This window comes from Cricetulus griseus, chromosome 2, assembly GCF_003668045.3.
Source record: "Cricetulus griseus strain 17A/GY chromosome 2, alternate assembly CriGri-PICRH-1.0, whole genome shotgun sequence".
NCBI lineage: Eukaryota > Metazoa > Chordata > Mammalia > Rodentia > Cricetidae > Cricetulus > Cricetulus griseus.
In genome coordinates this window covers 150,106,979-150,120,194 of record NC_048595.1, presented here as the reverse complement: position 1 = coordinate 150,120,194, position 13,216 = coordinate 150,106,979, and the positions used below count along the sequence as shown (strand labels likewise).

The 13,216-nt window shown below is 39.7% G+C and overlaps 1 protein-coding gene across 13 annotated transcripts in view; it reads left to right on the top strand.

The window, feature by feature from the left end:
* Positions 1 to 13,216, top strand: part of LOC100751044 (centrosome and spindle pole associated protein 1) — a 99,227-nt gene that overhangs the window by 22,701 nt on the left and 63,310 nt on the right. For 7 of the 13 annotated variants that reach the window (XM_035440013.1, XM_035440016.1, XM_027398856.2 and 4 more), the window contains 2 exons: positions 9,294 to 9,397; positions 10,418 to 10,441. In XM_035440013.1, coding sequence (XP_035295904.1) covers positions 9,294 to 9,397; positions 10,418 to 10,441 — 128 coding nt within the window. The remainder of the gene's footprint in view (positions 1 to 9,293; positions 9,398 to 10,417; positions 10,442 to 13,216) is intronic. The other 6 variants (XM_035440020.1, XM_027398859.2, XM_027398857.2 and 3 more) reach the window with 1 other exon arrangement.

The following is a 13,216-nucleotide window of genomic DNA, read 5'->3' as shown; positions in this document are numbered from 1 at the left end:
GCGTCTTACCAGATCTTTTCTACTATCTAAAGATTGTACATAATTTGTATCTGACAGTGGAGGAATATTAATCTGAGTATTCCATTGCTGTAAGAGATCACGACCCCAGAGATTTATAGCTATAACTGCCATGTATGGTTTCAGTCTCCCTTTCTGTCCTTCCGGTCCAATGCACACCACCGAGTTAACACTCTGTTGAACTCTAGATAGAGTTCCAATTCCTAAAAATTGTACATTTGCCTCTTTAAGAGGCCATTTCTGAGGCCAAGACTTTTGGGTAATAGTCACATCCGCCCCAGTGTCTACTAAGCCATTAATAACTTTATCATTAATTTTCACTTTTAATTGAGGCCTTGTATCATTAATAGAAGTTTGCCAAAATATGCGTTTCTCATTTTGTCCAGTCACATTTGATTCTTCATCATTGTTCAAACTACCATCTAGAGCAGTATTATTTTTCACAATAGGCAAAGAACTATCCATCCTGTGAGAGATTGTCTTCCACTGACTGGACCTTTCTTGATATGGGGGGCCTTCTTGAAGCCCCCCTCAGGGTTTCCCTGGCCTTAGCAGGTTTCCTTGCATGTCCCTGGTCGATCTACATTCATTGGTCTAGTGCCTGCCCTTACTACATCTTCTCCACAATCCAGAAGGCACTGGCCTTCCGTATGAGGCATTGTTAGAATTCGTTTGTCTACAATTTCTCTTACTATGTCCCATTCTACCTTAGCTGAAACCTCTAGGTTCCTGGCGCCTTCGTGGTCTCCTGGGGAAGGCTCTTCCTACCCAAAGTAACCGTGGGGAGGTCTGTGGAAATATCCCAGCTGGGCTGTCAGTTCTGAGCAGCTCAACAGTAGCTGGAACGCACTTGTGTGGTACAGTGGGTCGGCTGCAGGCTCGGAGCACCTGTGGAGAGAGTGCGCTTTCTGGGCCTAGGCCGCCGTCCCTGTGGGACCTGCAGGCTGTCCCAAATGGGGCCAAGATTCCGCTCCTGACACCAGATATGGCGGGAAATTACCAATATGGAGCCAGGTAGAAATACAAGGGATTTCAATAGGGAAAAAGCCTTACTTACAGAGCGACCTAGCCAGCCAGCTGGGCAGCAGTCTGTACAGCAAGCTGAAAGTGAAACTGAAACCAGAAACCAGCATCTGACCAACTCTCACTCTACATCACCCTGACCACGCCCTTGCAGGCGTGGTCAGACACACCTTTAGCCAGCCCCTAAGCAGGCGTGGCTACAGCTTCCCCTATACTCCCCCATCTTTTTCTCTCCCCTTCCCCTTCTCTCCCTCCGTTCCTCTCTCTTCCGCCCTTCTCTCCCCTTCTCCTCTTCCTTCTCCTTTCATTCCCACTCCCCAAACCGAACAGAAGAGCAAGGTAGGTATGGTGCCTGACAGAAGATGTCTTAATCTACTGAGCCATCTTACTGGGCCCTAAACACATCCTCTTGTTTTTTACTGTGGTGATATTTTGTTTATGATATAATAATGCTTGCCTGAAGATCAGAATGTAAAGCTAGCCACTGCCATAGAAGTGGGACACACCTTTAATCCCAGGACTCCAGAGACAGAGGCAGATCAGATCTCTGTGAGTTCAAGACCATCCTGGGGTACATGAGAATGAATCAGTCTAAAAGAGAAACAGAGCTCATACCTTTAACCCCAGCACTAGGGAGGTGGAGACAGGAGTGAAGTGGCTGGGCAGAGAGAGGAATATAAGGCAGGAGGAGACAAGAACACATTGCAGTCTAGCCTGTCTGAGAATCAGTATAGTCTGGGGATACGATTGTGCCTTCTGTCCGAGCATTGATAGAGTTGAGAACTCTCTAGTGGCTGGCTGCTTTGTTTCTCTGATCTTCAGCTTTAACCCTAATATCGCTGGGTTTTTATTGTTCGTGCTACGTATCTTGGTGAGTTTGAGGCCAGCCTGGTCTACATAGTGAGTTCTAGGACTGTCAGAGCTACACAGAGAAACCCTGTCTTGAAAAAAAAAGACTGGACTTTCTTTGATCTATCAGCTCCCAAATAATAACATGGAGACTTATTAATTATGAAAGCTTGGCCTTAATTATGAAGACTTGCTCCCAACTAGCTTTTAGAACTTAAATTAACCCATTTATATTATGCTATGGAGCTTGTTACCTCTGCTCAGTGCCATGCATGCCACTCTCTCCAGCGTCTGGCTTGCAAATTCCCCACTTCAGATTCTTACCCAGAGGTTCCTATCTCTGACCCGAAGTCCCGCTTATCCTCTCCTGCCCAGCTATTTGCTGTTCAGCTCTTTGTTAAACCAATCAGAAGGTGCCTTGGCAGAGACACATCTTCATAGTGTACCAAAAGATTATCTCACAATACAAGACCACTTTCCAGGGATTTCACCTCCTACAGTGGTCTGGACCCTTCCTGCATCAATCATTAATCAAGTAAATGCCCCCATAGACATACAGTAGGTCAGTCTGATGGATACATTTTCTCTTCACAGATGACTCTAGCTTACATCAAGTTGATAAAACGACTTACTTCTGTGATCCAGTTCACAAAACTCCCTTGCATGGTTCATTTCACCTTGCTTCTGTTATGTCTTTGGCAAAACCTCTATTTGTGAAATCCAGTCTTTTGTATGTGGCCCTATATAGCTGAATTTGAGTGAATAAAATTTAACAACCATGGGGTTATTAAAAAATTACTGATCTTTTATTGTCTGATTATATATATAATATTATATATTATTTATCTATAGTGTTTTGATTGAGTCACTCTTCTCCATTCTCCCCTTCCATTTCCTTCACTGTCACCTCCTCTACTTTCCCCTCCTCCCAACTTCATGTCCTCTTTTTAAAAAAATCTACCGAGTCCACATAATGCTAGGTATATGTGTATGGGTGTATGACACAATAGTGTCTGATGGGCTACATCCAAGAAGAAAACTAGCACATATCCTCTAGCACCTGACAGCTGCTAATAACTCCTCAGCTAGGTGTAGCTTCTCTGTGAGGTCTTCTCCATCTGTTTTTGTGTTTGGATCTTCATTTTGTGCATGCATTTATAGCTGCTATGACTTTGAATGTGTTATGGTGCTGTTGTGTTCAGCAAACATTATTTTACTGCAGATATCTACCTCTGTGGATAAGGCTAAGTCATATTTGTTGTGGAATATTTGTTTAACTATGCAAAGATGTGTTGCCTTTATTTAATATTTGTTTAACTATGTAAAAGTATGTTGCTCTTTTACCTTGCCTTCCTAATAAAAAATGTTGAATGGTCAATAGTGAGAGAGGAGGTATAGGTGGGACTTCTGGCCAAGGAGAGTAAGTAGGACGAGTTATTTAGGCTGGAGAGGAAAAAAGGAGAAACAATAAGAGACAACAGGGAGATACCAGATGTTAGTATTCAGGCATGTATATTGCCTGTCCTTGGGGTTCTGACAGGATGTTCCCTCAGCTGTAGCCACCTGTGCATATTCACTATGTTCCCTTTTAAAAGGGTCCTGCCCACCTCCCATCCTTCTTCTCTCCCTCTCCCTCTCCCTCTCCCTTTCCCCCCTTTCTCTCCCTTTATCCCCCCCTTTCCTCCCTCTCATTGTTCTGCTTTCTTTTCCCCTCTTTTTCTCCCTCTTTCCTCTCTCTTGCTGTCTTTGGAGGCTGGTCACCCCCCTCCCCTTTCCCCTTTTTATGAAATCTTTTCCTAATTAAAAAAACCCTCTGCTTGAACCCTGTCTTATGGCATCTTTCTCTCAAGAGCTGCTTTTATTAAATTACAACACCAGGGACTGGCCAGACAGACAACCACAGAAGAAGCAGGACAATAAGACATACAGAATGAAAGAAAGGTAAAAAGCCTTGAGGCAAAATGTAGATGAATAGAAACTGGTTGAATTAAGTTAAAAGAGCTAGTGGGACAAGCCTAAGCTAAGGTTGAGCATTCATAATTAACAATAAATCTCCATTTCTTTATGTGGGTGCTGGTTGATAGCCCAAAGAAAAAAGTGCAACTTCACATATTTCCTGTTTTCTTTTCTGACAGGATCAGGGTACCAGGTTTAATGTTGAGATCATTAGTCCATATGGAGTTGATGCTCTGTTACAGCAAAACTTTTTTTTCCCCCCAAGACAGGGTTTCTCTGTGGCTTTGGAGCCTGTCCTGGCACTTGATTTGTAGACTGGGCTGGTCTCGAACTCATAGAGATGTGCCTGCCTCTCCAGTGCTGGAATTAAAGGAGTGCACCACCAATACCCAGCTACAGCAAAACTTTTAATGAATTGTTTTTCTGTCTCCAAGTTTAATCAGGCTTCCTCTTTTATTGCTTACCCATAGAGTTCAAGGTCACTAATAATTCAAACACAGTTGTATTTAATGGTTGTTTCTGAAATTTCATTTTATAAAAAAATTTGTCATCTTTATGAAGTATTTTCTCTCTTCTTTAATGATACGTTGTTTTCACTTGGCTTGACAGGGCCACTTTTGTTTTTTTTTCTTCTGTTTCTAGTCCCTCCTTGTGCAGAAAACTGTTGACATAGTTGACCTTGGTCTGCTTGTCCTTAGAAAGTTTTATTGTAAGATTCGCCTGTGCTTGGAACTTACCCATAAGCGGTCCCCATACTGATGCAAAACTACTGATAAATGATGAGAACAGTGGCTCATTGTGCCCCAGTCTGTAAAACACTGGATACTGACTATTCACTTTCTCCTGCAAAACCTAGAGTAGTGGTCATTTTATAAAATCTTTGGCATTGATTCTCTAATAGCTTCCTGGGGGATAACACTCCATGTGTGTTGCCACAACCTGTGGTCGAAGGGACTTCTATATTCTGTAGGACCCCATCAGGGATGAGCCCTTGGTAGCTGATGCCTAGTTTCTGCTGGATTTTGCTGCATAGGCCTCTTCCTATTGCTAATTTTGGTTTTCATCTTTTTACTATAACAAAGTTTAGTTGTGAATACAGTGATGCCTGCATGTTGTGAATTCTATTCAGTCCTCAAGCTTGAGGTGATCTTAGAAGACTCTCAGCATTCTGTTGTCTTTGTTCTTTTTTGGTTCCTCTTCAGTTCCCAACCCCTGAGCAGGAATGCATTCTGTGTCTGAAGTCCATGGTGATTTTAGCTAACATTTCTAGAAATCATCTCTGATTCTTAAATAAAAATACCACCACTCAGCACTTCAGATTCCAATAAAAATGATTTATTTACCATTATTATTAATATGCTCTGAAGTTACCAGTTTGGCAATCTGCAAAGCAAAAAGATTATGGTTTGCTGAATAAGGTGAAGTGATTTTATTCTTGTTAGTAGAACCTACATAGCTTGGCTTTTTGCTTTGTTTTTGAGGCTCTTATAAGGTGCTGCTCATGGCCTTGAACTTGGTATTGTCTTGCTTCAGCATCCAAGTCCTGGTACCACTGATGAGCTTTACTGTGCTTGACTGATTTCAACATGGCTGACTGATACTAAAAAACACATTTCAAAATAATTTTATGGAAATTTGGAAAAGAAATATTATTCCAAAAACAAAGTACATGTTTTGTCACTTAATACAAGAAGTGGCAGAAGAATTTTATATTGTTCTAAAAGTTAGATTATTGTAAAACAGAGGGGATGTAAATATTTAGATTAATGAAGGAAGGTTACTAATGCCAGCAGCTTTTAGTTGTTTCTTATGGCACACTTGGTGTTGGTTTACTTTACTGCAGATGAGATGCTGACACTCTTGATCCTGTGTTGTGAATCTAGGGTTCTTTGCAGGAACACCTCTGTAGCTGAGGCTTTGGACAGTGCAGGTCATGTCTTCCTAAACCACCTTATATAAAGGCTTGTAATAACTCCCTATAATTTATCTTGGTTGGTTGTTATATAACATGGAGGAAAGTACATGATCTCTGGGAATTTGAACAGTAATTATTGTGAGTACTTTCTTAGGAGGTGAATTCATTTAAAAATGATTATATGCTTTAGGTTTAAATATTATTTTTTATCTCACAAGTATTTACAGGAGCCTACTACTTCTTGATTGTTGGTCATGAAGCATAATGTTAACTACCAGTGTCACTGATGCTTATTTGTAGTGACATCACTTTGAGTGACCCTAATACTTTTCTTGCCACTAGCATCATCAGGGGCAACAGCTAAGTAAGTCTCACTATGTTTCTTAGCTCAAGTTTAAGTGCCACTGTTAGTACTTTATGGAAATGAGTAGAATATCTAAATTGTTCTATTTAGTTAATTTTATTTACATACATTTTACTTTATCATCATTGTATGTATGGTGTGTGTGTGAGAGAGAGAGAAAACAGAGAGAGAGAGAGAGAGAGAGAGAGAGAGCGAGCGAGCATGCAGGTACGACAGAGGCTGTGGAGGACAGACAACTTGCTGGAGTCAGTTCTTACCTTCTGTGGGTTCCAGAGATTGAACTCAGGTTAGGCTTGCGAGGCGTGTGCTTTTATCCACTGAGGTATCTCACCAGACCCTTTTGTTTTTATGATTGTTTATGTACTAGGTGATAAAAATAAGAGTTAGATGGTATTTTATGTTGACTAAACCTAAAGCTTATAATTTTTTTTTTCTTTTCTTTTTTTTTTTTTTTTGAGACAAGGTTGTACTGTGTAGCTTTTTCTGGCTTAGAACTTGCTATATAGACCAGTCTGGCCTCAAAATTAAGAGATCAACTGCCTCTGCCTCTGGAATGCTGAAATTAAAGGGGTACACCACTATTCCAAGCTTATAATAGATTTACTAATAATACAGGAAGCATTCTCCATGACTGCTTACTAAGCCAGTGTTACAAGTAGTATTTGAATCAGTGGTGGAAACCAAATGTGGTTTCCTTTTGCAGTACTGGGGATCAGACCCAGGGCTTTGTGCCTTTTGGGCCAGCGCTCTCTAGCACTGAGTTATACTCCTACACTTCTTCGCTTTGGAGACAGGGTCTCACTAAGTGCCCATCTGGGCTCAGTCAGGCTCAGTCTGGTTCAGGAATGCCTTAAACTTACAGTCTTCAAGCTGGGCGGTGATGGCGCACACCTTTAGTACCAGCACTCTAGAGGCAGAGGTAGACGGATCTTTGTGAGTTTGAGACCATCCTGGTCTACAAGAGTTAGTTCCAGGACAGCTCCAAAGCCACAGACAAACCCTGTCTCGAAAAACCAAAAACCAAACCAAACCAAAGCAAAAAAACTCCATACAGTCTTCAGTTTGTTTCAGGTTTGGAAGACCTGAATTTGTGAAGACCAAATACTCTTAATTAAGTTGAACTTAATAGGGTCAGTAATTTATAAATGAACATAATTTCACATTTTCCAGTTCTAGAGAAGCCCACAAATAGAATTCAAGATTGTAGTAAAGGCACTGTAAGAATTTGTCCAAGAAGCTACAAATTGCTTTCAGCCTGGGAAAGTTGGGCCTATAGGAAGGTATCACCTTTTTTAGCATTGTCATTTTCTCCTTGACACCACAGAATGTCTATTGTGACTTCATGTCACTAGACATGTAATTCTAATTATTAGGAACTATTAGTCCTTCCTCTCAGTGCAATCAAACTGCTAAAAAGCAGAAATGAGAGAGGATGATTATTCTCGTCCCTCCCTTCTCATTTCTTCCTCTTGCCCAGCCATTCATTTATATGTTCATTTTCAAATTTGTTTTATTTTTTGAGACAGGGTCTCATGTTTCCTAGATAGGCCTCAAACTCTATGCAGACGAGGATGACGTTGAATTGGTCTTTCTGCCTCCATCTCCTGAGTGCTGTCATTATATGTGTGTCCCACCATGCCCAGTCCATTTGTATGTTGGTTGGGTAAACATTTCATGGGTATAAGTTGTATGCCAGGTGTTATAATGTTGAGTACAGCATGGGCTTTGTTTTTGATGATCTAATCCTTTAGTTCTACACACATACTCCTGTTGAATGAGAGATAGAATGCATATGTGAATGAAGCCTGCTAGTTTGTATGCTAATTAAAAATATTAAAGTAAGGCCAGCAAACTTAGGAATCTCCAGTATAGCAGGAGAGACACTGAGTCCTCAGAGTTGCTCTCTAACTGCCATACCTGTACGGCATGTGTATACTTGCATGTGTATGTGCATTTGTGTGCATGCACACATACATCTTAAAAAAATGACAAAACAAGAAACCCTCTTACTGTTTCTCTCCATCAGCTTAAATTATGTATTAAAAAACACACCATTTCTCTGGGATCGAGGAGTTTCCTTTCAGGATGATGCAAAGACAAGACACAGGGAATGCTTGAGATGTCCCTGCCTACTAAATCTTTATCACCAAGGAATTAAATAGTCGAGATATGTTTATCAAAAGAATTTCATAGTGTTTATAGTGTAAAATAAAATGTAGTGTTTTATAAAACAGTAGGATGCATTTATACATATGTAATCTTGGCCTTTCCTCTTTGAGTTCAGTGGTCTAAAACAAAAGCAGATGACAATACATAGAACATATCCATAATTCCTTGAATTGTAAGGAATACAAAATTGGATGTTTTTATGACAGTTTATAAATTCATCTACTATTTCTTCTGTAGTACCTAGATTAGTTATAAGCTTTTTCTTTTAGAAGTAATATTTTTTATTTTATAATTATATATTATATAAATTATGTAAGTAATTAAAAATTAATTAATTTGAGACAGGGTCTGATGTACCTTAGGCTGGCCTCAAAGTCTTTGAAGCCAAGGGTGATCTGATGAAACTTCTGGTCTTCCTGCCTCTCCCTCTCAAGTTCTAGGATTACAGATGTGTATTACTATATTTTATGCAGTGTTAAGGACCCAACCCAGGGTTTTCTGTATGCTAGGCAAATACTCAACAACTGAGCCACATCTCCAGACTTAGAAGTGGTTATTTTAATCTCCTAAAATTTTAAAAATTATATTTGGGAGGTGCTGGGAATTCTGGTTAGTCCAGCCTTACTGGAGGAAATTGGTCTTAAAACACCAACAACAATAAACACAAAAAGAGAAGAAAAACAAGATGCTTGATGATTTGTCTAAACAGGGAGAAAGGTACTTACACACATCCTTGCATATACAGTAACCTAAAATTATTTTAATGTAGGTACATAGAATACTCTGAAGGAGACACAAGAAACAGTGTTCTGGGTAGGGGAATAGGATGTAGGGTTCATAAGTGGAAATAATTACCACTGCATCTGTGTGTCACCCACCAACGCATTCAAAACATGAAATCTAACTGATTACAGTCCTTGCATGCTTTGTTACAGGAGGGGGAACATCACTGAAATTGCTTTGAAAAGGAATATGCTACTTAAATTGTTTTCTATTTAGGAATTGATTATGGATTAAGTTTACCACTTGGAGAAGACTATGAACGGAAGAAACATAAATTAAAAGAAGAATTGAGGCAAGACTATAGACGCTATCTTACTCAGGTAAGATGTTATATTAATGACTGTTGTTTTGCCTGTTTCAATTTATCCCTAAATTTACTTTTGGGAAGTGTTGATCATATGTGATGATACCTGGTCAACTAGTATAGTCAAAATTAATTCTTGGTGGAAAAAATGTTGTGAGAATTTGTGATGTGTAATAATAAGACTCTTCCTGGAGCTTTGAATTCAGTAAGGCACTGGATTTAGTTTCCAGCACAGGAGAGCATTTTACTAGGGAAATGGACTTTAATATTAAGCAAGATTAACCACTGTAAACAGTGCTTGCTTCTTTTCTGTAAAGCTATCTTCGTTTAAAGGGGCCTATCCACTATTCCCCACAGTGTATTAGTTACTAATTATTTTTTATTTGATACGCTTATAAATTTTCAGTTAACAGTTTTATGAACTACTATGCTCAGTCAGGTTTTTTTCATTACTGTAAAAAGTATCTGAGAGAAGCAGTGTAAGAGTATAAAGAGTTCAGAGGTCCAGTCTGTGGTCAGCTGACTCCAATGCTGTGGGCCTGTGGTAGGAATGTGCAACAGAACAAAGTCCGTATGTCATGACAGGCAGCAAGGGTCTGGGGATGAGACGGAGCCTCTCAGTGGCATGTCCCAAGTGACCTGTTTCCTTCAGCAAGACTGGACTAAGCAGAGTTTCCAGGACCTTCCAAAGTAGTGCCACCAACTGGAGATCAGGCCTTCAGCAAGAGCCTTTGGGACATTACATATTCGGATCTCAAGGGCCACCAGCAGCTTTGCTTTATGATGTAATGTTTTATCTAGCAGAACCATTTTGCAATTGTCAGATCATGTAAGAGTTAAATTATAGGCTTATTATAAGTTTTACAATGAAGTTTTCTTTGTAGGTTCTAAAAATATTTTAAGCAATCATGTTTCCAGTATCCACAATACTCCTGGCTTTTCCATTGTGTTATAAACACTTGTTTCAAGTTGTAATTGGAAAGAACAGACCTTTACTGAATACACCTTATCAATGGTTTGTTTCTCTTGACTTTAGGGCATTACACAAGCAAAAAGAAAGGTAGGGTTGCCTGCATAATGTTCTCTTTTAGTTTGTTTTTAAAAAGATGTAATAGCTTGTAATCATTTGCTCTTAAGTGATTCAAATCAAGTAGAAAAACAGCTTCATTTGTGTTTCTGAGACTTTTGAGTGGTACCTTTTTATATCTTTGCTTTTGCCAAGATGACAGTCCACACCTTGTAATTTTTCTATTAATGTAGTCATTGCATTGATTCCTGCTTTGCATTTGCTTTTGTTGCTATCTTTATAAATATCCTGGAACTGTTGTATGCTTGCTCATTAATGTTTGTTCCACAATTTATACTGAACACAAGTAATAGTCAATTTACTTTAAAAATGTTTTGAACTATGTTTTGTTATTATGATTTGGATTACTTGATATTTTTGTACCAATAAAGGTGATCACATTTGTTAATTTATGTTGGAAAACAGAGCACCAGTTAGTAGTTGTACAAACTATTTAAAAATATTATCATACATTTTTTTTGGTCACTCAATGTTTAAAAAACACAATAGTTTGTTACACTATAGATCCTGTCTTCAAGGGCTTTAGGATTTCAAGATCAGAAACTACAGCAAGTCATCCTGATCAGTGGGAGGTATCATTTTATAAGGCATTTACAGGATAGGAAGAATGTAGATATTCTGAAGCCAAAATAGAGAAAGCTTTTCAAATGGAGAATATAGACTGAAGAAAGATGTAGACTGTAGACTTTTGGCATTTGAGACATTTACCAGCTTGACAATGGATGGTAGCCTTTTTATAGAGTAATGAGAAATGATGTAGAAGGCTAGGGTTGTGTTGTTGAAAGGCAGTCTGTGTGATGGGCTGTGGTGAAGCATTGAGTTCCTGGAATGTCCATGAAGAGTGCAAGTGCTTTAGAACAGTTACTTCAACTTGCTAGAGACTCTCATTAACTTACAAATTCTGTAATGTCTCAGTTGAACTTGTACTGACTATCAATCCATTGTTCGTGACACTTTCCAGAATGATCCTACAGCTGATTTAAATAGTTTTCAGTGTCTTCCTCACTAATTTTTGAATAAAAAATAGAATTCCTTAGCATGTCACATCTTTCCTGTTATAGCTTGACTTCCTAGCCCTGTCCTGTATGTCATATCTTCCTTTTTTTCTGACTTCATAAGTGTAAGATTAGAAATGATCAATGGGAGTGCTGCGCATGTTTCATAAAAATGTGGTTTCAGCTTGTGAGTGCTGGCTACCAAAGGTAGAGGCTACAGAAAGGTCAAGGAATGAAAGACAGATCTTGGATTACACAAAGTATGAGTTCTTAGACACTGTGTCATGTCTTAGGTAGCAGCTAGGCAGAAGGAAAGGGATTATGTCTGGGCCAGCCAAAGGTGGACCATGGCTAACCAGCCTTCCTCAAAAACAGACACAGCAGTGATGGCTATGGTCATGGCAAGCTGGGTAGTCCAGAGGTGGGCATGAAAAGGAATTGCCTTTTTAAAGGTAAAGTGGAAATGATTAAGGGAGTCTTTACATCTCCATGAAGGAGTTGTTTTTCTAATGGGTTATTAAAAAATGCAGTAGTAAAATTGTGGAATTTTCTTAAAGCCTTTCTATGATACATGGAGGTGAGAGTTAAAAGCAAGAAAATGACATAGGTGGAGTAGTGGTGGTGTTTGCCTTTAATCCCAGCAATCAGAAGGCAAAGGCAGGTGGAACTCTTGAGAATTTGAGGCCAGCCTGGTCTACAAAGTGCATTTCAGGACAGCCAGAGTTACACAGAGAAAGCCTGTTTCGAAAAACAAAACAAAACAAAAGCAAAAGATCAATTTAACCATTGTCTGGAAGAGCCAGTAAACAAATACCACTTTTTTCATCTAGTGTTTAGAATAATGGACCACTGCTGTTCTTACTGGGCAGACAGAACAGCTTTGAAATCGAGTTAGTAAATTAATTTCATTAGTTCATAACTCTCTTTCTTTCTTTCTTTCTTTCTTTCTTTCTTTCTTTCTTTCTTTTTCTTTCTTTCTCTCACACCTTTTCTTTCCTTTTTTTCTTTTTTTTGTAAAAACAATCATTTTACATATCAGTCCTCCCTGTTCCCTCTCCCTCCCATCCTCCTATGCTCCCTAACAAACCCCCAACCCACCCCTACCTGCTCCCCAAGGATGGCGAGGCCTTCCATGGGGGAATCATCAAAGCCTGTCACATCATTTGGAGGAGGGCCTAGGCCCTCCTCCCTGTATCTGGGCTTAAATAGTTTCCCTCCATAGGGAATGGGCTCCCAAAGTCTATTTGTGAACTAGGGATAAATACTGGTTCCACTGTTGGTCCTATCGACTGCCTGGGCCTCCTAACTGGCACCCACATTCAGAGGGTTTGGTTCAGTCCAGTGCTGGTTCCCCAGCTTTATGACTGGGGTCCATGTGCTATCATTAGGTCAGGTCAGTTGGTTCTGTAGGTTTTTCCAGCATGGTCTTGACTCCTTTGCTTATCCCTCCTTCCTGATTACAACTGGATTCCAGGAGTATGGCTTAGTGCTTAGCAGTGGGTGCCTGCTTCTGCTTCCATCAGCTACTGGATGAAGGCTCTAGGATGGCAATTAAGGTAGTCATCAATCTCATTATAGGAGAAGGGCATCAAAGGCAGCCTCTCCAGTACTGCCTAGATTCTTAGTTGGGGTTATCTTTGTGGATCTTTGAACATTTCCCTCTTGCCAGATTTCTCTTTAAATCTATACTGGCTCCCTCTATTAAGATATCTCTCTTCTTGCTCTCCTCTATTTCTCCCTTGTCTCAGTCTTC